At 42.8% G+C, this 27413-nt stretch overlaps 1 protein-coding gene across 2 annotated transcripts in view; it reads right to left on the bottom strand.

Moving 5' to 3' along the window:
• MMS22L (MMS22 like, DNA repair protein) overlaps positions 1 to 27413 on the bottom strand; it is a 166885-nt gene that overhangs the window by 36685 nt on the left and 102787 nt on the right. For both annotated transcript variants that reach the window (XM_014611080.3, XM_019486393.2), the window contains exons 15-16: positions 9382 to 9572; positions 4622 to 4772 (exon numbers count right to left, since the gene is read on the bottom strand). In XM_014611080.3, the coding sequence (XP_014466566.1) occupies positions 4622 to 4772; positions 9382 to 9572 (342 nt within the window). The remainder of the gene's footprint in view (positions 1 to 4621; positions 4773 to 9381; positions 9573 to 27413) is intronic.

The raw sequence follows: 27413 nt of genomic DNA on the forward strand, positions 1-27413 counted from the left end.
CTCGATACACCAGTTCCATCCGCCACGGAGTATCGCATGAGGGTCCTAACATCGATCCGCTAAAAACATTCCACCCTGTCACTAAGAGGCATTTTCAACAGCTGATGGGTCATTTAAATTGGTATCGACATTATGTTGAACCCAGCGATTTGGCACTCCTCACTAAATTACAGCAACAGATTCGTGACAAGTCCCGAAAGTCCACGCCTTGGACGGAAAAGGATCAGCAGAATCTGCTTCGCCTGCTAACCACGGTTAAAGGTACACAACTCCATGCCATCGATCTGGGTGAGTCACTAACCGTAACCCTTGGATTCACCACCAACCACGTGTGGGCTGTCGTGCATAACCCCCGCGATGAGTTGGTATATACGGCCCATAAGACGCTTCAAGTGGCGCAACATCGATATGGAGCTATAGGAAAGATTCTCCTAGCCGAACAACTGGTGGAGCCATTAGCAAGGGGGCATGGGACGTTACGCGCTCCTGGTGCCACATTGTTACCCTTGTTAGACGCGGGAAGAATCGACCCACATTTTCAAGGGGAGTCTAAGACCTGGAATACACTAGTACTAACCCACCATTATAATTGGCATTGTTGGAGGTTGGAAGACATGGTACCTGATCCAAGCCCAGAAGATGAGGAAAAGGTTCTTACGCTGTATGGAACTTCAGCCCCAGCGTGGATGGCCTCAGATGGAACCTCCCGACATGAAGGAGGCTATGGATACTACTGTAAAGCTTGTCATGATAAGGGAATTTTCCAAGCCAACCCAGATGATAATTCATCCCAAAAATGTGAATTATTAGGATTCCTGAAGGTACTAGAACATTGTTTGATGTATCATAACGATACACTCCCAGTTCCGATCATCGCAATTGATTCGCAGCATATCTATAAAATTCTTACGGGCATAGCTTTTCCCTCTGAAAATTTGAATGATTGGCGAGACATCTGGAGGACGTTAACTAGATTTGTACGCCTTCCGTTGATTAGGCACACTAAGTCCCATTGTCCAGATACTGATCCAGTGCATGAGGTTATTGATAAGCTCTTGGAGGATCCACTCTGGACTGACATAGCCTTGCCTGTCACATCTACCACTGATCCTGAAGCAAATCCATTCCTCGCGTGGCTTCACGAAAATTGGGGTCACCCAGGACCACAGGCTTGTCATCAATGTTGGTGCCAAACCATTACAGAGCCGGCCTCATATGGAGCTTGGCGGGATTGGGAAAAGGTAGCTCAGGCCTGTGAAACGTGTGCTAAAGAGAAGTGTCATAAAACCAAGCATCAGATCGGAGCTTTCGATTCTTCACAGTTTCAGGCAGGAAAAGTTTGGCAGGTAGATTTACTGGGACCCCTCCCAGGGTCTAAACCACCAAATAAAGGACTAGTTGTGGTTGATTTGGGGACCAGACAGTTGCAGGTTATTCCTTTACGGACAAGCAATGCCACTGCTGTTATTGCTGCCTTAACTGCCCTATTTGCCACCTGGCAACCTCCTCATGAAATTCAGTCTGATGGAGGACCTCCATTTAACTCTAATGCTCTGGATAAATTTGCTCGTCTTCACAATGTGGCATGGCATCTTCATCTGCCATACCACCCGCAGTCCAACGGCTTTGTGGAGAGACACATAGGTCTATACAAGGAGCAGCTTCACCTTAGAGGAGGAGGGACGTTTAAAAATTGGACTAAATTTAATCACGATGTCCTTATTTCACTAAACACTGCTAAGCCGTTATGGGACGAGGCTAATGTCCAAAAACCCCCACCTTGGGAGCCCAGGTTCCAACCTGACGAGTTAGTGTGGATTTCAATACCTCACCCTCATCAGTCTCATCCACAAGTTCACAAAGGGACAGTTCAACGGCCGGGACAATATCCCAATACCTATTCTGTCCAACTGGAAGAGAAGCCTGATTGTCCCCCTATTATTGTTCATCACAACTGGATGACTCACCGTTCCAATGTTCACCCAGTATCCTTACAGTGAAGCCAGTTATGATTCTTTCTCGTTGGGTTTTGTCTTGTTATTCTGTTTTCTTTACAGGTCTGACCCCAGCAAAAGCGGTAATCCACAACCACCTGATTATGAGACCAGACTGCAGTCCATTCGAAGCCAGAAAGTGATAGTTGCGAGGGAGGCACTGAGACGGCAAAGAACCCATCTGATCAGAACTTGTTATAACACTATTTTCATTTGTTGGGTGTTTACTGACATTGTCTGTTATAGGAGACGACGGACTGACGCGGCTGTTCTCCAATCAGACGATGATCAACAGTTGTTGTTATCTGTTCAAAGTTATTTGTTTATATATATATATATATATATATATATAGGTTGTGAAGGCTTTGCCAAGTCAGTGAATCCTCTAACAAAGATGCCGTATGATGTGCTCATGTGTCGAAAATTCCAGTTGTGCCGTTGGCAAGGGGGCATGTCACGACCCAGTGATTTTGGTGCCTTGGCACTATGGAGTTTTCTTGTCACATGAGAGCCTCTTGCACAGCGAGAGTTTTTGCTGCATAAAGAACCCGCGTGCAGGAGAGAGTTCCTGCCAATTTGCAGCTGTCTTTGCAGGATGCATTTCTCTTTGCAGCACAGAAATGCATGGTGCAAAGAGTTCCCGCCATTCGGATGCAAATTCGTGCCCCGCAATTGGCTAGTGATAAATTATTCACACGTGGCGGCCGGTAATTGGCTTGCTGGCCATTTAAAAACTAGCGCGACTTCCGCCCAAGTCGAAGAGCTTTGAGCACGCTGCAGAGTGCCTCTTAGAGATCTGACTTGTGTCTAGCTGGTCGATAGACTGATCACCTATCGATCCCTCTTCCCGTCGCCGAACGCAGTCCCAGACGTACCCTTTTCCTGCTGGCTTGAGTTACGGACGGATTTACTGGCATTGGCCTCGCCAGCTGGAGCAACTCACATTGTTATCCAGACGACCAAACCGTTTCCGTCGCAGCCACCCACGACGTAAGTAAAGTTTTTTGCAACCATTAAGCCTTGTCAGCCTCTCCATTCACCAGCCCGCCCTGACAAACGAGTAATTTCTGAATCACCTCGAGTTGGCTCAGCCCGGCCGAGACACCAATATTCATGCAGATCCAGCCCAAAAGTACATAATTAAAAAAAACAAACAAACAAACAACTGCATAACATTGCTGATTAATCATGTTGACTCTCCAATCTACCAAACACGCCTTGATCCTCCTCAGCATGGCTACTGCTCAGCCAGTTATATCCCATTCTGTAGCGTGCACTGATTTATTCTTCCCTACATGTAGCATCTTGTATGTCTGCACTAAACTTATTTCTATCGTCCCTAATCCAGCCTCCCAATCTACCAAGGTCCTATTGCACTCTACTCCTATCCTGCAGAGTATTTCCAGTTCTTCCCAGTTTTATGTCCTCTAAAAACTTGATCAGGAAGCTATCGATTCCAGCATCCAAATGATTAACAAACATGTTAAACAGCACCGGACACAAGTCAAACCCCTGTGGAACCCCACTTGAAACCGCCTGCCATACTGATATCGATCCATTTATAATTACCCTTTGCTTGCAGTTATTGAGCCAATTTCGTGTCCACTTGATAGTAATTTTATCTAGTCCATGTTTCTACAGTATACCTATAAAAATATTACATAGGCTATACCAAATATTAAACGTCCACTACATTCCTTTCAGTCATCCAACCTGATACTTTGTCAAAGAAAAAAAAAAACAATTGGTTTGGAAGAATTTGTACTTGACAAATCCATAATGGCTGGTAACAATCAGTCTTTCTTCCTCCAGATATTTAAAAATTCTATTGGATGGGCTCAGAATATGAATAACATGAACTTTCATTCAAGAAATACAGATAACAGTGTTGTAATAGCCTAATGGTTAGAGCATTTGCCCTTAGTGGAAAACCCTAGTTCTAGGTCCCTCCTGGTCTGGGAGTAGGTGAGGTCAAATCTCTTACTTTCCTGAAAAATGTTCTAACCACCAAGTTAGAGTCCAGGCTGGGCTGAGGGAAGCCACCACCATTCTTGATAACTGAACCACTGTGCGAAAAGGAAATGCATGGACGAGCCTAACTCTGTAGCTCAATGATGAGAAGGCTTCCCTGGGAAGGAGTACTGGGTTCCTCCTGGAACTGAGCATGCAGTTTGCATTAAATAGCTTTTGGATAAAATGCAAAAATAGCACTAAAATCAGGGAGGAGGACCTAGGCGTGCCTCCCTTCCAAAGGAGTTTCCTCATCACTGGGCTACAGAAGCATGCTCTCTCTTACTTGTCCTCTCCTTGGTCCCATGACTCTTACTTTGCTTCCCATACACACGCAGTAATTTAGTTTGCTGCATGAAAGATATATCCGCAAAATGTCTGCCAATTCATTATCCAAAGATATAAAAATACCTTCAAAATACATGTGGAGGACAAAACCATAATAAATTCAAGAAATCTGGAACTTAAAGAGCTGCAAATGATCTTTAACACAGAAACTGGGCCACTAAGTGAGGCATTGTTGTTTAAAGTAAAGTTTTCCATTAGTTATATGCAGGAATGAGGAGACTGTGTGTGCTTGAAAGGAGCTGAAAGAACAAGGAGTTTAAATTGTTCACCTGTTTTGTATTAGATGACTTAGATATCTTGATACCAGCTGGTGCCATACCATGTCATCCCATCCAAACAATTGCATCATTGATAAAACAGGCTGAGGCTGGAGATCTGGTGGAGCAGTGCTGGGCATGTCCAAAGCTAACAAAGTAAAAGCTAATTTTAAATAGAGAAAGAAAAAAAAGAAAAGAGAGGGGCAGTGTTAAAGATTTCTCATGCATTTAAAATACATTCCTGTTCCACTAACAAATATTGAAACTTATTTGTTATTATTAATATTTGTGTTGCTCTAGATTCCAGTCAGAATTGGGAACCAACATAGTAGGCACTGTTTAAAAAATAGGGAGAGGTCACCCCTTTTCCAAGCAGATTACAATTTTAGGATGAGACACAAGATATGAAGGATGGGGAATGATGTAATCAAATGCATACAATGGTTACAAAGCCAGGAGACATCATCTTGTATAAATGTGCTCTGTGAGGTAATTGGACATTTCCCCTTACCTCCCACTCTGCCTTTGATAAATGAGTGCACTTGGTGTCCACTAAGAATTTTTAAAGTGCCTTAGTCCTCCAGAAAGGTACTGAATTTTGAAAAACAGAGAATCTGTAGGAATTTCCAGCCTGATTTTCTTAAAATACTTCTTTGTATATTGGTGTTTTATGGGAAAGAATGTGCAAGTGCCGTGCTAACCACAAAGCTACTCCTTAACAGAACAGTAGACCTCACACAGTCTTAGGCAGCACCTGCAGACCTATAAAACTGTATAATAAATATATGCCACAGAATTTTTTAATGAGACATAAGCATTTGCTCTCAATACTGGAGGGCTGCTATGGAACACATCCAGCACCACCAACATCAAAGTTATTCTCATTCTTTATGCTACAGATAACAAACACATTTACTCAGGAAGGAGACGTAACCTACAATGCTGATATGTTATTAGACTAAATGAAATCAGCAACAGCAAATGAGGATTGCAAAACTGATCTTTATTTTCTGATATAAAAAAACAAGGCATCCACCAGCTCCCGATCTTTCCCAATTCAAGTTAAATAAAAGCTAGCTTATTACTAAATTAAGAGTATGCTTATAATGCGATATGCATAAGGAAACTGTGCTTTTGATTAGTGGAAGCACAAGCCTGTTTTCAGAAAGAGCAACAAGGCAGCTATTTTAATTAACAGAGGGTTAGATTAAAGTTTCACAACAAGCCCTGAGTATGGGTAGCATGTACTCATCATGCCTTACAATGCTGTCCCCTGTCCTGTTTCTAAGTAAAGAGGTAAAATGTGGTCCCCAATTACCGCAGGGCAGGAAGCAATTTCTGTCAACCCCTTACTAGATTACTTTCACCACTGTTTGTTTAGTACTTTTGGCCAATAGGCAGGAAGAGGGTAGCATGGTGGAATCAAGCTATCCCTTTCTGACCAATCCCACCCACTTTCATAGAGGAGGTAGTGTTTCAGTAGAAGTGTTCTCTTCCTTGGGCTACAACTTCCAGGCTAGAGACGGATGTTCAAAAAGCCAGAGCTTGAATTGATTCAATCTTTGCAGGTTAGTCCAACCTGCATAGTTTGAACCAATCTGCAAGTGAACAGATGTTCACCTGTGACTCTGGAAAGGCGCACGTGTCTGAAGTGGCTCAGGCTAGAAGCCAGGGGGTGCTAGGGCAAGTCCTCAACTGGAGGGAAACTAAGCTGAGGGAAGGGGTGTGGCCAGGCCCGGGAAGGCCTGAATAGGATTAGGAAGGGGCTTAACCCTTCACCCTGGCCTGCAGAGACCCCAGTCGGGGTCTGCCTGGAGTGGGAGGGGGGAAGCAGCCCCTGTCAGGGGTCCCCAGCCTCTCTACCCGGCTCATTCACTGGCTGGTGGCAGGAGCAGGTGCAGGGCCAGACCCCGGTAGCCTGAGGGGAAGCAGGGAGTTAATCCCCCCATTGCAGGAGGTTGGTGATGGTGTTGGCACCGATAGGCTCAGCTCGTGTAGGCAGGGCCATGTACCCAGGGCTGTGGCAGCCAGACACCAGTAGACTGAGGGGAAAGGTGTGTGTGTGCGTTGGGGGGGGGGGGGGGGTAATCCCATCATTGCAGGAAGCAGCGGTGGGGGCACCAACACAGCACCCTGGGCCGAGTCCCTCAGAGGAGGGGTCAGTTGGAGAGTGGAGGGGGAATGTGACCTGGCTGCAGGGTTGAGGGGGGACAGAGCCAGGGCTAGTTACAAAGCCTGACACACCACTGCCTCCTGCTGCAGCAGTATGACCTGGCCCGGAGTAGCTCCAGGGGGTGGGAGTCAACACCCGCTACCTCCCGCCTCAAGCTCCGTGTGGGAACAGGTGGGCAGCAGCTGCAGCATGGCTCCACACCCCCTTCCAGGTGACAGCTGCCTATGCCCTTGGGCTGTGGGGCTGGGCTGGATCAGGATGCAGCAGCCACTGCCTCCCACCACCGCTACCCATGCCCCTGGCCCACAGTACCCCTCCCTGAGCACCCAATGCTGCTGTGAGCAGGTGACAGGTGCTTCACCTCTGCCTACCACGATAGTTTGCTCCGCTGCCACCACTGGGAAAGCGAGGGGGCAGGGAGCTGCAGCCCACCTGCAACCCTCGCACAGGGCTGGAGGCGCTGAACCCTGCCCCCTGGGGCCACCCCAGCCTGGGCTGCTCTGCCACAGCAGGAGGCAGCGGTGAGTCAGGCTCCATAATTAGCTCCAGCACCCTCACCCTGCAGCCAGGTCACACCCCCAGCCCTGTGCTGGCTGGCCACTCCTCTGAGGGACTTGGTCCAGGTGCTGCAGTGTGGGCCCTGCCTGAGGTGATCTTCAGCATGGGACACAGCCAGTGCCATGTTGGTGCCCATGCTGCTGTTGCCTGCAATGGGTGGATTAACCTCCCCAATTCCCCTCAGGCAACTGGTATCTGGCCGCCACGGCCCCCGGTACACGAGTGGAGCTATTGGTGCCTGTGCTGACCCCCTCCCTGCAATGGGGTGATCAAACCCCCAGTCCCCCTCAGGTCTGGCCCCATCCCCGCTCCTGCCCCTGGAGCACTGAGTGAGGTGGGGGGCTCAGGACACTTGGCAAGGGCTGCTGCCCCTTTGCCAGGCAGACCTGGCAGCACTCCAGAGCAGGGTTTCCCAGCTCCACCCTTTTCTCAGCCAGCCAGAGCAGTGCTAGTGCTCTGCCTAGGGAGGAGAGGGGCAGGGGCAACCCTGCTTGGCTGGAACAGACAGCCCTGCCCAGAGCTGCAGAGTATGCTGGGATGCTGGAGGACGGAAGGGGTCTGAAGGAACGGGATGGAAGGAAAACCAGGAAGGGGTCTGAGACCAGTTTTTCTTCTATCAATTAAATCTGATACTACATTCAACTAGGTTCATCTCAAACCAGTTTTGGCTATTTTGAAACTGGTTTATGTGCACTGAATTTATGTTCTGTTACAGGTTTAAAGCAGTTTCTGTGTAACTTCTGTACCTAACCCCAAAGTCAATAGTCCAGGAAAGAGAGCAGCTTCTTCTGTATTACTTCTCAACATGGCTGCATAAATTATATTCAGCACTTGACTTCTCTTCAGCTGGTTTCTAAAAGACTAACTGGTTATATCACTACCTCAATTAAATAATTAAAGAAAAATGGAAAAAAAAATATATTTAACCATAGAAAACAGAATTTGTGATAAAACTGTGACAGTAATTTCTTGCTTTGATTTTGTGTTGCTGTTTCCTGCCAAGCCTCAGTAGTGGGAGACCATTTTCAATTTCACTACCTTGCATCTCATTAAGTATGGCCTATTAACTACTGCAGAGTTGCTGCAGTTCAAGGGTCTTAGCATTTTGTATTACTTCACATGTCCTTGAGAGCTTATAAATTTAGTTCTTAATTTATATTATGGTTTAAAAATATTGTCAATTCAGAAACAACTCTTCTACATTTTATTTAAATGGATTCAGGAAATCATTATGGCTAAAGATCAGCCTAAGCACTCTTAAACATGTAGTGTTACATTAAAATTTTAGATAAAATAAAACGGCATCAAAATATAGTGAGCCAGATCTTTAGCTGATGTGAATCAATCTAGCTCTACTGATGTTAAGGAATTGGTTGAGCATTCTTATTATTCACTGACAAACTGAAAAAAGTAATTCATTATACTAAATTTGTAGTGTATTCTTTTCAGTACAAAATTGAACTATGTGGCAAAAATGCATCAATGTATAAAAGTATCCAGAGCAAAATGACCAGCCCAAGCAACATTACAAAAATGTCTCAAAGTATATGAGCTTAAAAATGCATCAAAAAGAAATCACAAAATCAGCTCTTTGAAAATGTCTGAACAGATGTCAAAACATATTTCAAACATGCAAATTCTGCTAAATCAGTGCCATTTTGGAAAAAATAGCTAATTATATCAAATTATAATAGAGAATAATAGGAAAATGCTTAGATTTAATGTAATGCGATGAACCGATAAGTTATTCTTATTTAGATTCTAATAAACATTACAAATGCAATATAATCTGTCAATAAAAATGTTTCTATAGATTCAAAATACTCCAATGTTATAGATCTACCTGTACACTAGTGAAAGAGACAGCACTTCAGTACTTTGTTGGAAAAACATCCGGCATAAATTTCACGTTCTGCTTTTAGTCAGATTTGAGCTTCTCAATATGAAGAGGAATATGCCAAGAACATGAAACACATAAAAGACGGTGGCAAAAGGGAATAGCAAAGAAAGCAGCAGAGGAAGGGAGGCCATTCTAGCTAACCTGCAGCTGTATCCGCAAGCTGTGGGGAATGGGGTGTTTGTGACATCCTCTGGCTCTTCAAGTATGGAAAGAAATTTCTCCAGAGAGCACTGGCAACAGCAAGGTGGTGCTCTTTAGCCACTAATGGAAGCTGTGCGTTTGGGCCCATATTTCCTCGTTGAGGCCCCTGACTTGCACATTTGTGTACACTCCTAATAGGAAACAAAAGCAATGTCAACAGTCAATAAATGGAAAAAAAAAAAACAACCTACCCCAAAAACCCAAACCCATATCCCTTTTAAATACATTTATAAGTTCTTTAAAATGTATAGTCTGAGAACTGAAAGACCATTTTGTAAAATTAAATCCTTTATGCAAAGATATTATGCATACCAGTTATTTGACGGATGAATGATGGCATATTAAGCACCAGAAAGTTAATGTTAATTACTAATGTCAACCATTAATTATATGCTTTTTAATATGTCAGATCAAAATGAGAAATAGGCAGCTTTAAAAAGAATGTTTGCATTTTGCAACTACAAGCATGACAAGCAAGTCTGCTTACAATCTAATGCCAGGCACCTTTTTTTTTAATTTGGTCTCTAAAAGTTTCAATGTATACATGTACATGTATGTGTACAGGAAGAAAAATAAATAATCACAATTGCTTCTGTTTAATTTTAAGGCTTCCTATTAATGTTTAGTTTTTTTTATTTGCAAAAGTTCAGTAGATGCATGCTTGCTTAGAGCAAAAAATGATGGTTTGCTGATACACTGCAGACAATTAGCTTTGATAGCAATGCCCACAGCTTTGTTAGTACAGTAAGGACAAAAGTTACCACTGCACACAACTCCCATCCCTTCCTGAGACGATGTGGCATGAATTCAATAATGCACTCAATTTTCTTTGATTCTTCTAGTACCATTCCTGCTACTTAATCTAATTTGGAAGTTGTGACTTTCTAGAGGTTTAATAGAGATATGTCTGCAGGGAATCAATGTTCTCAGAGAAATGGTGGGGGGGGAGCATTAATAAATTTGTCTGGTAGACTAGGATAGAAGGCATTGCTGCAGTGGGTTGATCAACTAAATAACATGCTTATTAAAAACAATCTGTAGGAACGCACTATCATTCCTGTTCCTATTTATCTTCTGGTCAACTCAATTGAGATTGTGCATTAAAGCACAGGCAGCATTATTACATTTGCTTTATTAAATTCTATAAACAGCACTGTAAAGTCACAGTCAAGATATTTATAAGATAATGGCATACTGTGAAGACAGGGAGACTTGCCTTAACACTAATGTTTGCAGACTATAACATTTCTTTAAAAATTGTCAGTTTTCATAATAGCAAACAGTTCACAAACGCATCTTTCTGTTTTCTCAATTTTTATTCTATGCTCATCCAAATCTGGGAAAAGGGGAAAAATGCAACAGTTTCCTTCTGGGGATGCAGAAAAGTTGTAAGAGAATTATACAATCATGGCACTCATTAGGACATCTGTAATGGAATAATTTTAAATAAAGAGTAGGCTGGCTGCAACGGCTATTCTTAGTGTTGTTGGTATTAGAAGTGCATCTCATTACATCAAATTAGTATCCAAAAAGTCTGTCAGACAGATAACTTAAAACCTAAAATATATCAGTTGTCATAGGTAACAGATACCTTATTCCTGCTTGTAGGCATCTATTAGTTTCAATGGGTTATACACAGAGAATTGAGTACTGATACTTTGTGACTGGTTACACTTAACATACATAGAGGATGTTTTACATATGATAAAGTATCAAATACTTCTTTGATTGATAGGCAAGGTTCAAAAAACAGGAATGGGAGCCAGGATTCCCTGAATTCTAACCCCATCCCTAGTATTTATCCTTTCAGCATTATTAGGCAAATCACTTTGGTCAGATCCCATAAAGGACTTGGGCTTCTGAAGTACAATTTTGATGAAATTTAGGTGCCAAAGTCAAACTAAGCAATTCACAAAAGCCTCATCCCTCCACCTAGACACATAGGCACCTAAAAATATTTACTAAGGTACATAGTTTCTAGGAATCACAAACCAGGCATTCCCAGGTGTAAGTCTCCTGAGGGTCCCAAATCACCAGGTATGATCGGAACACACCTACTGCGCATCTGACAGCCATGACTATTTTCATTCAATAAAATGAATGGCAACCTCTTACATATCAGTGTTACAGTTAAAAAACAAAACAAAACAAAAACAGTCAAGAAATGGAAGACCCGTGTACAAGCCCTCTGAATGGCTTGAGGAACTTCAGAGACATATCTTGCATCCCATAAAAATGCTCCACTCTACAGGCTAGACTAAATTGAAGCTCAGCTACTGTATAAAAAAGAATGCAAAATTCACTGGGCAAGGGAGAAAGCAAGCAAGAGAGCACAATACTCTAAAACCTTGTGATGAACCTTGGGAAACAAAAGTCCTGTGTTCTGGTCCCTGATCCTGGGACTAATTTATTTTGCATTAAATGAATCACTTGGAAAATGCATAAAGAGCTACTGAGTTAATTAGAACCACGACTCGTCCCTCCCTTTTTGACTCCAGGAACTCCTCATTCCTTGGCTGCACCGCATCCCACCTTCAGAAGAAGGGCTGGAGAATGTCCCAACAAACCTGGACATCCCTCATGATTACAGCCCTCTTCTGGAAGAGCAACAGATTCAGAGCTTCTCAGGCTGAAAGCCCATAAACCCAGATCTAACACTTCCTAGTGAAGTGCTCTAGCAACTAGGCTCCTAAGTAAATAGTAGGTGCTGCAACCTTCTCTTTCTCCTCCAACCATAATGTAAAAGTGTGAGCCAGCTGTTCATAACTAGACAGATGAGATAGGAAATTTATGTGCAGGAGCTACTCTTACTCCTGCAGACAATCCAACTCAGGAATGCAGAGAGGTGACTAACTTCAGCAGAGGCAGAACAGAGAAACACCCCTGTCTTCAGCATTTCCTATTGACTAGCTTAGCACTCAGCAGGCTGTTGTGAAATCCTTTGCCCAGACCCCAGTCTACCCTATTCACTGTTAACAGAACTTAGATAACCAGCTCAGGTTTGCAAATTCTGCTCCGGCAGCCAGGCACCTTCACCGATGTGATGACGCTGACTGTTGTGGCGGTCGAGTGGTAGGCCGGGCTGTGGCCAGTAGTCCCGAAACGGCAGGCGGGTACTTTTGACCGATGGAGCAGAATTAGGCACTGAAGCGTATTGGTTGAACAAAGAAATTATTTACTTACGCCGTCAGTGTACACAGCACAGGAAGAACTGACTTAGGTTACAGTTGCAAACGTAAGCTCTCCGAGTCAGACAAAATGACATGAATGGCTTATCGGGCCGGCAGGGCACGGGGGTACGTCGGGACGGTCGGCGACGGGGAGTCGTTGGTGGGTGATCAGTCCGCCAAGTTCGCTCCGAGATGTGCACGGAGTTCTCCGACTTGGGCGGAAACTGCTTTAACTTTTATATGACTAACAAGCCAATCGCTAGTCACCAAATATGAATAATTATAACTGGCCAATGGTGGTGCGCGTATTTACATAAAGTTGGCAGGAACTTTTACTGGACCGGGGTTTTCTACTGTAGCGGAAAATTCCACTGTGGCAAGAAATTCCACTGTGTTATAGGTATCAAATCAATGAAACATTCCACTGTGACATGGGCACTCAACTACTGGGTTCTGACAACTGTCATCATGCTCAAGTCCTTCTGTAAATTTGGGCCTCAGTTTCTCATGTATTACAATATGGATTTCATAGTTAACTCTATCCTTCAGGAATCTTTTCAGTGTTTGTAAAGTGGGTGGAAGATGACAAAAATCTATCCAGCGTAACAGCTAAGTAATCCAATTCTAAGGAATATTCTCAAATTTAGCAAGCATAAAAAGGTTGTGTTAGCATAAAGAACCAAGTAATGCTTCACTGGCACTCTTTCCCCCACACACAGTGGGTACAACACTAAGAAGGTATGAAGTATGAGCAATAAAAACTGGTATGCACTAAGATACTGTCAGTTTAATGGAGTTTGAGTAAATACAAGGACTAAAGAAAGCCTCCTTCAAACAAAACAAAGGTGGGGGTGACAGAAGGAAGAAGTGAGCTCAGATATATATGAATGGCAAAATAGTAGTTATTTTTTAAATCAGAAAAGGGGGACTGATTCCTTTAAGCATAACAAGTGAAACAGCAAGGATAAATTTTGCCCTTATTTACAGCTATCCAACTGTACTGACTGGTCCAAAGACCTTTTCCTCTTCTCTAAATTGCCTCTGAAGAAGGATGGCCTGCATCTCCTTTAGCCATCTATGCAGAGTGGAAGGGTGTTCAGACTTCTAAAGTGAGGTAATACATCTCTGTGTCAGTGGAAGGGCAACATGTACAAATCAGTGTGTATGTTTATTCATAGTGACCTACACAAAGACTTGTATGGAGGTAAATGCTTAAAGCACTGGTTTTCAACATTTTTAGACTCAAGGCAACGCTCCAAAACTTTTCAAAATTTTGCAGTACCTCATTATAAAAAGACTAACATAAATATATTATGACTATTATAATAGAAACATTCTACTTGTTGTTAATTATTAATTAGTTATAATTATAAGGATCTAATCAATTAATACGATACTTACCCCAATGTCACTACAACTGCAGCCAGGTGGATTTGGGCCACGTCCCTCCTGTAAAGCCAGATCGGCAAGCATCTGTGGCAGGAGTGTGCGCTCCTGCCAAAGTCATTCCTGGTCCAATCCTACACAGTGTCTCCCAGAAATAGAGGCGTGCACCTTTGCTTTCAGGATGCACGCTGGAGCCAAACTGAGAAGCAGTTACAAGCAGAAAGGTATGCAGCCCGAATTACATTATGCAGAAAGGCATGCTGCTTCTGCTGCAGCTCTTCTTGGTCCAGCTCTGATGCAGCTCCTGAACACGTAGACACGTGGGGCAGCTCTATCTGGTGAGAGCAGTATTTACCTCCAAGCTGTGCCACTGCCACAATATGAACCTGCCCCATGCACCTCCATTTTCAGAGTTGAACCATGAACAGCTGCAGCAGAAACAGCACACTTGCATGCATAATGTAATGCAAGCATCACGTCTTTATGCTGCAGCTGCTTCCCAGTCTGGCTCCAATGTGCCTGCGGGGAAGGCCTTATGAAGAAAGGCTGAGGGACCTGGACCTTTTGAGACTCCGCAAGAGAAGGCTGAGGGGGGATCTTGTGGCAGTATACAAATTCACCAGGGGGAGCAGCAGGGAATAGGAGATGCTCTGTTTACTAGGGCACCCCCCGGAGTAACTAGGAACAATGACCACAAATTGATGGACAGCATATTTATGCTGGGCATTAGAAATAACTTCTTTACGGTTAGGGTTGCCAGAATCTGGAATGGGCTTCCAAAGGAGGTGGGGCTCTCCCCTACCTTGGGGGCCTTCAAGAGGAGACTGGAAGAGCACCTGGCTGGGGTCATATGACCCCAGCACTTTTTCCTGCCACTGGCAGGGGGTTGGATTTGATGATCCTTTGAGGTCCCTTCTGACCCTAGGATCTATGAATACAGATGCACAGGGGAATTTCACCCCACACCGGCAGTGCTTTTCATCATGATAGGCTCTTGCAGCGCCCTGGTTGAAAACCATTGAGAATCAACGAGTCCTCAATATGTGCTGGAGTAGATGGAGGCATGTAACAGAACTGAGCCCCAGGTGTGGTTGCAATGCTCCCTGGTGGTCACACACCACCTGCTTTGCTCTAACTCCCTGGGTAACCTCCTGTTTTCTCTGACCTCCACATCTTGCTGTAAATAGTTAATAGGTAATAACAGAGGCTTGTCCTTGGGTCCCATATACAGCCCGTCCATTTCTTGACCAGCAAATATCTCCTAGAGCTTCAGGTGTGGTCATAATACTCCCTGGTGGCCACACAGCTCCTGCTCTGCTCTAGCTTCCTGAGTACCCTCCTGTTTTCTCCCACCTGCTACATCTTGATGTAAATAGTTGATGGGTAATAACAGAGGTTTCCCTTGGGTCCCATATAGAGCCCCTGTCCATTTCTTGACCAGTAGATGTCTCCTAGAGCCCTCTGATCCCAACCGTATCCCTTGATCATTAAGTAGCCCCTCTTGAACCATCCATACCCCCAGACCACCTGTTGCCTTAAGGATATTTTTGGTCTCTGACCTTTTCTACAGCCACACCCATACCTCATAGGTGTTACTGGTTAATACGCAGGTATGGCACTTTGCTCCTGAGCCAATGTCCAGCCACTTCAGGCCTACAGACCCTTGTTGGAGCACTGGCCTTCTAAGCCCCAGCCCCTTTCTTCTCACTGGTTCCATTAGCCTACTGTGTTCACAGATTCATAGATGTTTAGGTTGGAAGGGAACTTAGCAGATCATTGAGTCCGACCCCCGCCCTGAGCAGCAAAGAGCACTGGGGTCACATGACCCCAGTCAGGTGCATGTCTAGCCTCCTCTTAAAGATCTCCAAAGTAGGGGAGAGCACCACCTCCCTTGGAAGCCCATTTCAGATTTTAGCAACTCTTACTTTAAAGAAGTTTTTCCTGATGTCTAACCTAAATCTGTTTTCTGTCAGTTTGTGCCCATTGTTCCTAGTTATTCCAAGGGGTGCCCTGGTGAACAGGGCATCTCCTATTCCATGCTGTCCTGCCCTGATGAATTTGTAAGTGGCCATAAGATTCCCTCTCAGCCTTCTCTTGCAGAGGCTGAAGAGATCCAGGACCTGGCTTCTGGTCTACAGTCCTTCTCTTGCCCTACTGGGCACTGGGTCCCTGGCCCCATCTCCACCCCTTCTCGGGTGCTGGCCCTAGCCTTCTTGGCCTCAGGCCGCTCTCCTTTCCCTCTCTCACCAAGGCTTTGAACCTCTTGGCCTCTGCCTGCCTTCATCTTGAGCCCGGCCTCTGCCAGGGCCTAAAACCTCCTTGTACCCCTTGGGAAACACTGTGACTTGCACCCTTGTCCCTTGGCAGTGCAAGCCCTCTCATGCCCTCTGGCACTATTGGACATGGACCACTGGTGCCTAGTAGTAACCTTCTCTACTAGCCACAAGCCTGGTCTACCAGTGAATCAAATGAAAAACATAAGCATTCTGGCTGTAACTAAAATTCTTAGCTTACTGGCTCTACACCAAAACCCCTACCCATCCTGGGTCCTGGTCCCCTGCCAGCCCTCAGCTCCTTACTTGCCGTTTCTAGGCATAGCAGGATTGCAACCAGTCACCCAGCAACAGCCACACTGCCACAGAACATTTCCTCTGGCAACCTGAAGGGACAGACTGCCTGCTTCACTCAGGACCTGGGTTTATATACCTCTCGAGTCCTGCCCCTTCCAGTCACCCGCAGGTATTTACAATTAGGACCTGACAGTTAGCTCTCAGGCAGTTTGTAACTGCAGTCTGTTTGCTTTAGCAATGCCTTGGCTGCCTGTAGCAGAGATCTGCCCTATTGCAGAGCAACTGGCCCTGCAATAGGCACTCATAACCTCTGGTTTTCCTCTCAGCTGCCTATTCTCCTGCAGCCAGATTGTCAAGGGCATTGTATCTCCCACCTGGGACGCCTCTCTGCTGCTGCTCATACTCTAAAAGTAACAGGAGCGTCTGGCTCCCCATTACAAGGCAGCTATCTCCATCAGCTAACAAACCAGTTCATTGTACTAAAAACTATAAAAAGTACAGCTTTGTTTTTCATGTAGTAGGCTACATTTTTCTTAGGTAAGGCAAATATGCCCACCAAGAACATGCTTCATTTCTCACAGAATAACTTTTGTTTCCCCTGGGTAAAACTGTCCTATGAGTTTCTGGAATCATTTGTTGTCTCATTACAAGAGTAAATGTTTGGGGCTTTTTTTTGTTTGAAATAATGAATTTTGTGTCTTTGTTAAAAAAGGTTTCTCCATTTTGCTAACAAACTGAAAAAATTCTACCTTTACAGAAAGAAGGAATACTTGTAATTCGTGCTCACAGTCTTGGGGGTTTGTGCTAGATGACCATGGGTGGAGGTTATAGCAGGAGTGTTTAGGATTTTTCCACTGCCTATGCTTGGACAGGGGATTTCTGCCATTTCTTTCCATGGGGACCTGGCAAAGGGTAGTTCATGCCTTTGTCACCCCAGAACTGCATCAACGCATGGCACTCTAGATAGTACAGAAGCTGGTACAGAATGCTTTGAAGTGGAAGCATAAGTCACCAATGGTACATGATCTGCACTTGGAAGCCAATGGGCAGCAGAGTGAACTTAGAGCTGTTTAATTTAAGCTATAAAGCCTTGAGCCCTTGCAACTTGATGGATTGCTCCCCTCCTCTTGCCATGATGTCCAAGACATAACCAACAGAGGGGCTCAAGCCATAACCTTTCCTTAACAATAAAGACAAGAGGCCGATGGTAGAATGCACTCTGCAAGTAGCCTTTCCCAAGTCATGAAGTACCCAAAGTCCAGTAACAGATGCACATGAACCCTTTAGAAGAAAAATAATCACTCCCTCTCACAGAACTAATGAAACAGAGCTGTATAAAAGTATTCACAGCAGTCAGATTTTAAGTCAATATAGCCTTATAAAATAAGCAACAGTAAAACTAGATGTGCCCAAACTAGTATGGGGGGGGAGGGGGGGGGGGAGAGGATGAGAATCCAGGACCAGGAAAGACTCTATATGAAAGGTTAATATAGAATCTGGCTAATTTTGTATACAGGAATGCAAATGAATGAAAGAAACAGATCTGATCTCCAAACAAGCAGTTTCCTTCAAAACACAGATGAATATTGGAAGCCTAGGGAGTGTAACACTATGTATATATAAAAACCTGAAACCCCCCAAATCTCCTCAAATGATGAGGGAAATCCCACAAATGGAGTAAATTACTGCTAATTAGATGAGTGTTAAGACATGTTCAAAAGTCCAAGAGCAGCGTAAAAGGAAACCCTCATCTCAGGGTCTCCCCCTGCCATGCACATAGACCCTTGTTTCTCCATGGATAGTACTCAGGTCAGGGCCGACTGCATATAGTCATAGAAAAGGCATGAGGCAGGTTTGTCAAATTTATGGCCCAGGGGTCAGATCCAGGATAAGCGATGGTAGGATGATAAGTAGGAGATAAATGATGGCTTCATTACCCCATGAGTGATGGCTTACCCTGCCACTGCGTAGTGGTGGTAAGACAAGTTTCTCATCCCTGACATAGAGAATAAATCCTGAAATCTGCACAAAACTTCAGAAAAGTTGTTTAAGTATCACACAGCAATCTTTTTATGTCGAAGAAATTGGGACAAGGGAAGGAGTCACTGAGTTACCATCCTTGGATAAAACTAGCAAGATTGAGTTGAGACAGCTGTATTTCTAAAATGATAAATGACCTTGGTGCTTAGAATTTCAAATATCATGACACAGATTCAGACATGGGTAATAATATTACTCTTTTTTTCTATGACGCATACTTGGCTTATGGAATGCAGCCATTTTCCTCCTCTCCTCCAAATCTTCCTCTTGCTGCCTCCAGTGTACTGCTTTCAGTACAATTTCTCATCTTGTTATTTTAATATTTTAATAGCAAATGCAATTTATGTTGCATTGTTCCAACTATTTATTTTTTAAGTAACTGAACTGAAGTTGTAGATGGAGGGAAGTTGAGGCATTAACCAGTTAGGCAGACCAGGGGTTAGCAAACCTATGGTCCATAGGCCAGATCTGGCCTGTGGAGCCACTGGATCTGGCCCGTGGACATGAGGCTTCGGTGGTAATTGGTGGTGGAGGGCTTTGGCTGCAGGTGCTTTCCTGTGCCACCACAGAGACAAGCAGTGGCAATGGCTGGGTCCTAGTCCCTGCTAGGAGCTGGGGTGGGTCATTCCAGTCCACAGCCAAAGAGGTTTGGTAGAGGATTAAAAGATGTTTTTGGTTTGGAGTTGGTTTTGAGGTTTTTGGTTCCATAGACCAAATGATATTTTTGGTTTTGGGGAAAAAGAAACAGCTCATTTACATTCCTTCTTCTGGGCTAGAATAACAGTACCTTCCAAGTTCAGGAAGGGTGGGTACCAAGTAGGTGTTCAAGGGGTGGATTGAGGGGAGGTGGTACAGTCACTCCCCACCCCTTCACTAGGTAGCATGCATGCTGTGAGGTCTCAGTCACCAATCTCCACCACTGGTTGCACCCCCCTGTGCCAGTGACCTGTAGATCACACTGCTGTTTTCAAAACACTGGATCCACTCCTGGGTATTCCTCAAGCCACTTTGCCACAAAGTCTGCAACTATATCAAACTTGATGGAAAGTGGAAAGTTTGATTCTTCTGTCAAATTTTTTACAAAACTGGAAATACTTAATGCAACCAGAGTTAACACCTGGTACGGATAAGACAAAATGTCTTTAAAAAAATGAAAACACTCTGTGGAACATAATCATATGGTGAATTCAACACAGAGTAATCATACAGGAATATATGCAGCTGCTTTTTGTGTGTCTGCATAATCACATTATATATACAAAATCACGTAGTGATAGACTTGAAACTTACACTGTAATTACAAGAGAAGCAACATTTTAAGATCTTTGTTACAACAGATAGTCTATTAAATCAATTTAATGGGATAGTACCAGATCCAGTAACTGCAGAATTCCACAACAGTTTAGTCAATACCATTACACTACTTTCACTATTATACTACTTTCACTGTTTTCAAAGTTTACAAGCATCAGTACTTCTTTGTACATTTTTCTTTCATATTTTTCAAGATCTGTTGCTTCTTACAAGGGGTAGGATTATAAGCAAGCCTTTCACAGGAGTCACAAAAGCTCCTGAGTTTTCTCAGAATGTTTTAAGTATTCTTCAGTGCATATATTTCTATTCAGGAGGCTACAAGCACAAATATTTTCAAATGAAGACAATTCTCCACTGGACTTTAAAACAACTTCTAGAATGACCTACTTCCCCTCTGATGGGAGATGTTCACATAGGCTTTCGACCTCCACAGTCACCTGCTTCTAAGATAGTTGTCAAGACGGCTACAAGCAGATATACAATAGGCCTGCTGTCACGTCTTCTCTCCTGGTTTTAAAGTGGGGTGGGGTGAAATCAGCTTCCTCATAGTATACCAGCCAACAGTTGGCTGCCAGAAGGATAACACATTCCCCAACTCAAGTCCTGACTCATTAAAATACAGATTCAAGGAAGCATCTACAAAACAGGCCTTGATAAACAGCATTATTTTGTTATTTTGTCTTTTAATTGTACTAAGAAATACAACCAAATAAATGCTATAACAGAACTTTTGGATTACCCCTCATTCACGAATATCTCCATGGGCACTTTTATTATTGACTCTCTCAAAGAATTAGGCATCTCTATACTTTAAAGAAGTCCTTGCACACGTCTAGTGCATACTTTTGAAAAATCACCTAGGCCTATATGCTCAACACAGGCATCTACCATTTTACATTGACAGAGGATCGTGTAATCAAAAAGCTCACTATCATAGTTCTAATGACTAAGATGTGTAGAGGCAGATATCTTTATTTCAACAGTGTTTAAAATTAACAGCACAGACACAAGCAGGCATATTTTTCTGGAACTCCGTATTCCATGACAGTAATATAAAAAGTCAAGAGCAAAGGTCCCTCCAAGCCTAACAGCTCATACAACTAACTGCAATAAAGCACACCAGGTGTTGTAGCCAACAACACAGAACAGAATAATGTAACTAGGACCACGTCTGTATTCTAAACACCTAGTGAAAAATCAGGGTATGCTAATTTTTGGAGACTACCAGATTCATTAAACTGACCTGTTACTTTATGACATATCAAAGTTGCTCATTTAATACGTACTGAGACACACACTGTAAATTCTTTGGGGCATATTCTCTCTCATATCTCTTGATAAGCACCTACCATATTTAGGCTTTGTTCCTGATTGAGGTATTCAAGTACTACCACAACACAAATAAGAACTAAATCTGTAAGCAAGTCAGATATTCTAAAACTAAGCTAATTTTGAGTTTGCCAAGCACATACAAACCATCTAAAAATTGCTTAACATCTGAAAAAGTATTTTCATGCTCTAATAATTTGAACACCAAGGCACAGAGTTTTACCAAACCTGTTTTTGGTGGGGTAGAGGGTGGGGGGGAAGGGGGTTGTAGATTTCAGAAGGATAGGGAACAGCAGAAACCAAAGCCCAAAAAACACAGAAATGCTTGGAAAAAGGGGCTTATTATGAAAGCATCAGCATTGCCTGAATTGCAATGATATCATCACTACCATAACGCAATACCACATACTGTACAAACAGAACTGAAAAAATAATGATAAAATATTATCAGGCGTTAACACACCTCCATCAGCTTAGTATTTATTACAGCATGTTTCAGTAGTGTTCTTTCAGTTTAATCTGCTTCAATGATCCAAAATAAACTACATGTTCAAATGTTTACTGTAAAAGCTATATCAGAATAATGTGTTTGTAGGAAGAAGCGTTTGAAAACCAACAATAGCAGTATGGGTTTTATTAAGTGATTCTAGAACTTGCTTATTTCTGCACAAGTATTTTTACATACAAGTCTGTTGCACATTACCATAAATGACACCATTTGTTATATCTCCACCAAACCCTCTGGAAAATTTGGTCATAATAATGTAAGAGATAGACTGATATGTTTTAAAATTTGGACTTTTGTGCATTTCTAAAAGGACTTTAATCATGGCAATTGAGTTGTTTTGATTTAAAAAAGGGGAACATGAGTTTCCTGGTGTCACAACCAAATTAAGTAGTGCCCATGTCACAAACAAGTAAAACCATTCAAAACAGTTTTTTTTCTGCACTAGGTTAACTAAGGGTTAACTATAATGATAGTAACCGCTTTTTTTTGGCTGCGCATGTCAAAAAGAAATTTATAACTGCGACACTAACATGAAATAGAACTTAGCCTTCTGTGCTGTACATAAATCATTATAACTGGTCAGAAAAAACAGGGAATAACCCTATGATAACACCCTAGCGAAGACCACTATACAATTGGCGATTCTAATTAAATTTATGACGTGGCGAAAAGCAATTGGCTATTACACAAATAAAACCTGTCTTCACTTCCGTGAAGAACAGGAGACCTCCGCGCACACACCTGAAAAACCTCTGAACGTATGCGTGAGAATAACTGACAAATTGATCACTTGTCAATCTCCCCCGTCTCGACCTTATCAGACGTAAATCAACGACCTGCCGGCCCGACTTTTTTCTCTATTTATCTGCCCGACCGATGAACTCTTATGCAGACCGACCTATGACCTACGAACCTTAAGCTGTAACTAACCAAGTATCTCTGACCTCCGCTATTCACCACCTTGACGGAGTGAGTAAATAATCTTGCTTTGCAACCGATAAGCGTCCGCCTAATTAATTCCACTCCAAGCATCACAAGTACCCGCCTGACGGCCTTCTAAGACGACGGACCCTTAACTGCCCGGGTGGGAGTCAGGGACAGCTGCTGGCTGGCTGCCCTGGGTCCCGACACCTGGTTGGGGGCCATTGGGATATTGATACCCAGCAGACTCTGACACTATTTGAGAGCAGGATTTTTTCCAAGTTCCAGTATCCTGCAGATGCAAAAATAGAACTGGGAGGCAGGCAGGAGGTATAATGTTCTGAAGCACAGGCCCCAACCATTGCAACACTCTGGGTTGCAAACATGTTGCAAAAATGTTGATTTAGAAGACCCTGAAAATCACAGAAGTGCTGAAAAATAGCCAGAGCGTATGTCCAGATGTACAGACATTACATTTAGATCGGCCTTACTGGGGTTATGTACTGATCTGTACATACATTCATGGCGGTTAAATCAGGGAAAAAATGGCTGGCCTCAGAAGGTGCGCTAATTTAGGTAAAGAATGAGTTAGTTCAATCTAATAAATGTCTGTACGTGTTTGGAGCTCAGCCCCAAGGCTGGGAAAGCCAAGCCACACATGCCCCAACCCCAGGGCTGTGATTTTCCTTCCCCTTCCCCTGCCCTACAACCAAGATATTTTTAGTTCCCTGCTCCCCCCCCCCCCCCCCCCGACAGAAAACACCCAGCCCTAATGGACCTACCAACTTCCCCCCCAAATACATCCTTGAGTCCTCAAATTATCTGAGGTAATTCAGAGCCATTGGCTATTATCTTTGAGAAGTCACAGCAGTTGGATGAGGTTTTGGGTGACCAAAAAAGGACAAATATACTGCCCATCTTTAAAAAAGGAAAGAGGATTCAGGAATTACAGGCTGGTCACTTTGATCTCAATACTTGAAAAAATTATGGAACATATAATCAAAAAACTGTTTCAAAGCACCTGAAGGAGAACAAAGTTATCAGGAGTAGCCAACTTGGATTCATCAAGAACAAGTCATACCTAATTAATCTGACTTCTTTCTAGGACAAATTGATGGGTTCTATGGATGGGGAGAGATCAGTAGCTGTTATACTTTCAGCTTTAGCAAAGCCTTTGGTACCATCTCCCATTAAATTCTCATGAGTAAACTAAGGAAACACAGTTTAGATAGCTACAAGGTGGATATATAGATGATTTCATCATTGTGCTCAAAGCATAATCATTAATGACTTTATGTCTAACTGGAAGGAGGCATCAACTGGAATTCCCCAGGGTCGGTCCTGGATTCGTTACTGTTCAGTATCTTCATTAATGATTTGAAGAATAGATTGAGTAAATGCTTAGCAAATTTGCAGATGACATCAATGTGGGTACCTGGGATTTGGATTCAGAATTACCTTGATAAACTGGAAAAGTGGTCTAAAATTAACTGAATGAAATTCAGCCAGAACACGTGCAGAGCCCTGCATTTAGGAGGGAACAATCAACATGCACAGACACAGGCTGTGGAATGACTGGCTAGACTGTAATACTGTAGAAAAGGATTTGGTGGATACAGCAGACCACAAGCTGAATATGAGTCAACAGTGTACTCCTGTTGTAAAAAAAAAAGAAGCCAAAAGTACCCTAGGCTGTATTAAAAAGAGCACTGCTTACAAATCAAGGGAATTAATTCTCCTGCTTTATTCAGCACTGGTGAGGCCTCACCTAGACAAATACACCCAGTTTAGGGTGCTGCACTATAAGGAATAGCTAGCTGGACAACATAGAAAAAGAGAAACAAATATGATTAGAGATCTATAAAACATGAATTACAAGTAAAGGTTGGAAGATCTGGAATTATTTAGTCTGGAGAAAACTGGTGAAGGGGCAGGGGCGAGGAAGAAGGAAATAACAGTCTTCAAATACCTGAAGGATGGTTATAAAGATGATTGTGATAGGCCAGGGGTTAACAGCCTACAACACAGAGAACCTTTGGATCCGGCCCACAGATTTAGGGCTTCAGTGGCATTCAGCAGTGGGAAGCACCTTCTGTAGGTGCTCTCCCCATGCCACTGCAGGGATAAATGACAGCAAATGGCAACAGAGTCCTAGTGCCCACTGAGTCACACCAACCCAAGGTAGGTCATTCTGGTCCACCGATGAAAAAGGTTGCCTGCCTTTGTGATAGACTATTGCTTCTGCTTGCAGGAGACAGAACAAGGAGTAATAGTCTTAAATTGAAGAAAGGGAAATTTAGGTTGGATAATTAGGAAAACCCTCTCGCTATGAGGGTGGTTAAGCACTGGAACAGATCACCTAAAAAAGGTTGTGGAATCTCCATCCATTAAAGTTTTTAAGGGCAAGTTAAACAAGCACTTGTCTGGAATGGTTTAAAAAGGGTGATCCTTTCTTGAGTGAGGGGTTAGACTAGATGACTCCTGCAGTCCCTTCTAGCCCCACTTTTCTATTCTACTGCAGGTAGTTGGGGCACCATATATAAAAATATTTTTCTTGAAATGCTTTAAAATCTGAAGACAGGATTCAATTTAAAGGACCTTTCTAGTGGCATATATAACCCTCTTAATAACATGTGCAAGAATGACAGGGTTAATGTTAGCAAAGTTTGAAAATGCTGTGATAATTACAGCTGTATTCCCACTAGATTACCTAACTAGATGGTAGCCACCTAAAATCTGACATAGGTGGTCAACTATTAAAAAAAGGTATCAATAATTTGTATCAATGCATAATTCTATCTAGAGATAGGGGGTAGTGAGCCTTTTGTTAATTTTCTCCCTCTTAGAAATCTAGGAAACAGTAACCTACACATTTTATGAAAAGGTCTCAATATATGTTGCTTGTATGTTGTTTCTGCAAGTAATCCAGTTAATTACAGGACTAGATTTATAGGCATATCCCCTGTGTGACATAAAATCAAAGTCAGGCTGAAACTGTGATGTGCGTTTGAAAAATATTCTAAATTTAAGGGCATTTTAATTAAGTTAGAAAGGGGTGAACAGGATGAAGGAAGACTGATAAGTTGGCAGAACTGTTTTCTTCTTTAAAAAAACTGTCCTAATTCTAAGGTACCACTGCAAAAACTTCAGAGTGCTGAGAGAGATGATCCAAGTTAATCTGCAGCATAGAGCAGCAGCCATACCAGGACACTAAAAAGGTTAGGACTCTTCAGTTTGGAAAGCAGAAACAGAGGGGAGATATGAGAGAGGTCTGTAAAATCATGAAGAGTGTGGAGCAAGTGAACAAGGAACTGTTGTTCACCAAATCCCAGAATGTTAAAACTAAGGGGCACCTGCAGAAAATTAATAGGTGACAAGGTTTAAAACTAATGCGTGAAGGTATTTTTATGCAACATAGTTAACTTGTGGAATTCATTGCCACAGAAGGTGGTAGAGGCAGATAACCTAGACAAGTTAAAAAAGGAACTGTATAAATTCATGGGTGATAGATCTATTAATGGCTACTGAACAGAATGGTTGGAAGTGTTTCCTCTGGCATCTCTAAACCAATGATTGCGGATGCCAGGGAGGGTAATGAATAGGGGATACTTCATGCTATAGGGATAGAGCTCAGTTCAGTTTCTTCCTCTATAGCAGTTGTTTTCAACTTTTTTTTTTTTTTTTAATAAAAGCAAGAGCTAAGTTTTTCACATTCCCGAACTGTAGATTTTAAGAACAATGCCAAAAATTATGAGCATTGGCAATACTGCATAACTAGCACGGCCAAAAAAAGGCTGTGCCACCCTAACTCTAACTTTAGTTCTATTCATAAATGTAGATGCTTTACAAACTGAACTCTGCCTTTCTGAACATATAGTTTACATATCCCAAGGTGGTAGTTGCTCATGGCAAGCCTACTAAGACTCCTTTAAACAGGAAAGTGGATAAAGCAGCAAGAAATTCCTCTGCTGGTTATAATTGAGCTCCTGCTAGTCAGAAGGTATATTTTCCACACACTGTTCAGGGTAGAGAGCATAGCTGACAAAAAAAATCTTCAGGAGTTTATCTCAGCTGGTTAGGGGCAACCTGTGAAATTGCTGTGAATATCCTATACTGGAGTTGAAAATAACATCTTTGGAGATTGTCTCCTGACTTACAGAATTGTTTATTCACTCACAGAAAGGGATCTATTCTTTAACCCAGTGGTTCTCAACCTTTCTAGACCAAGGCACCTCTTGTTAGACTCAAGGCACCCCTTTGAAAATGCTATCCCTTTGAGATATATTTAAAATGCCATCCCTTTGATATATATATAGATAACTATATATATCTATATATGGGAAAGAGCTAAGTTTTTCACATGCCCAATGTGTAAACTTTAAGAACAATGCCAAAAACCATGAGAGTTAATAACACTGAGTATGGAAGAGCAAATAAGGAAATTGTAATTCCCCATTTGCAAGAAGATACACACAATCCTGAGTAATTTTTGTCTTGCACTTCCATGTCTACTGTAAGAGATCTTTACAATCTTGATCATTTGAAACACTAAATAATTTAAATCATCAGGAGTTTCTTTCTGAGACTCTCAGGTGACAGAGAGGTGGGTGTCTGAGGGATTAGTTACACTGAGTTCTCAATGAACCTACTCAGTCTTTTAAATTAGTTCTACTGAGAGCTACAGACTCAGCTAAAGAAGCAATGTAGTGATCTGAAAGAGGAGTAAGAGCCCTC

The sequence above is a fragment of the Alligator mississippiensis genome, chromosome 1 (genome assembly GCF_030867095.1).
Source record: "Alligator mississippiensis isolate rAllMis1 chromosome 1, rAllMis1, whole genome shotgun sequence".
In the NCBI taxonomy this organism is placed as follows: domain Eukaryota; kingdom Metazoa; phylum Chordata; order Crocodylia; family Alligatoridae; genus Alligator; species Alligator mississippiensis.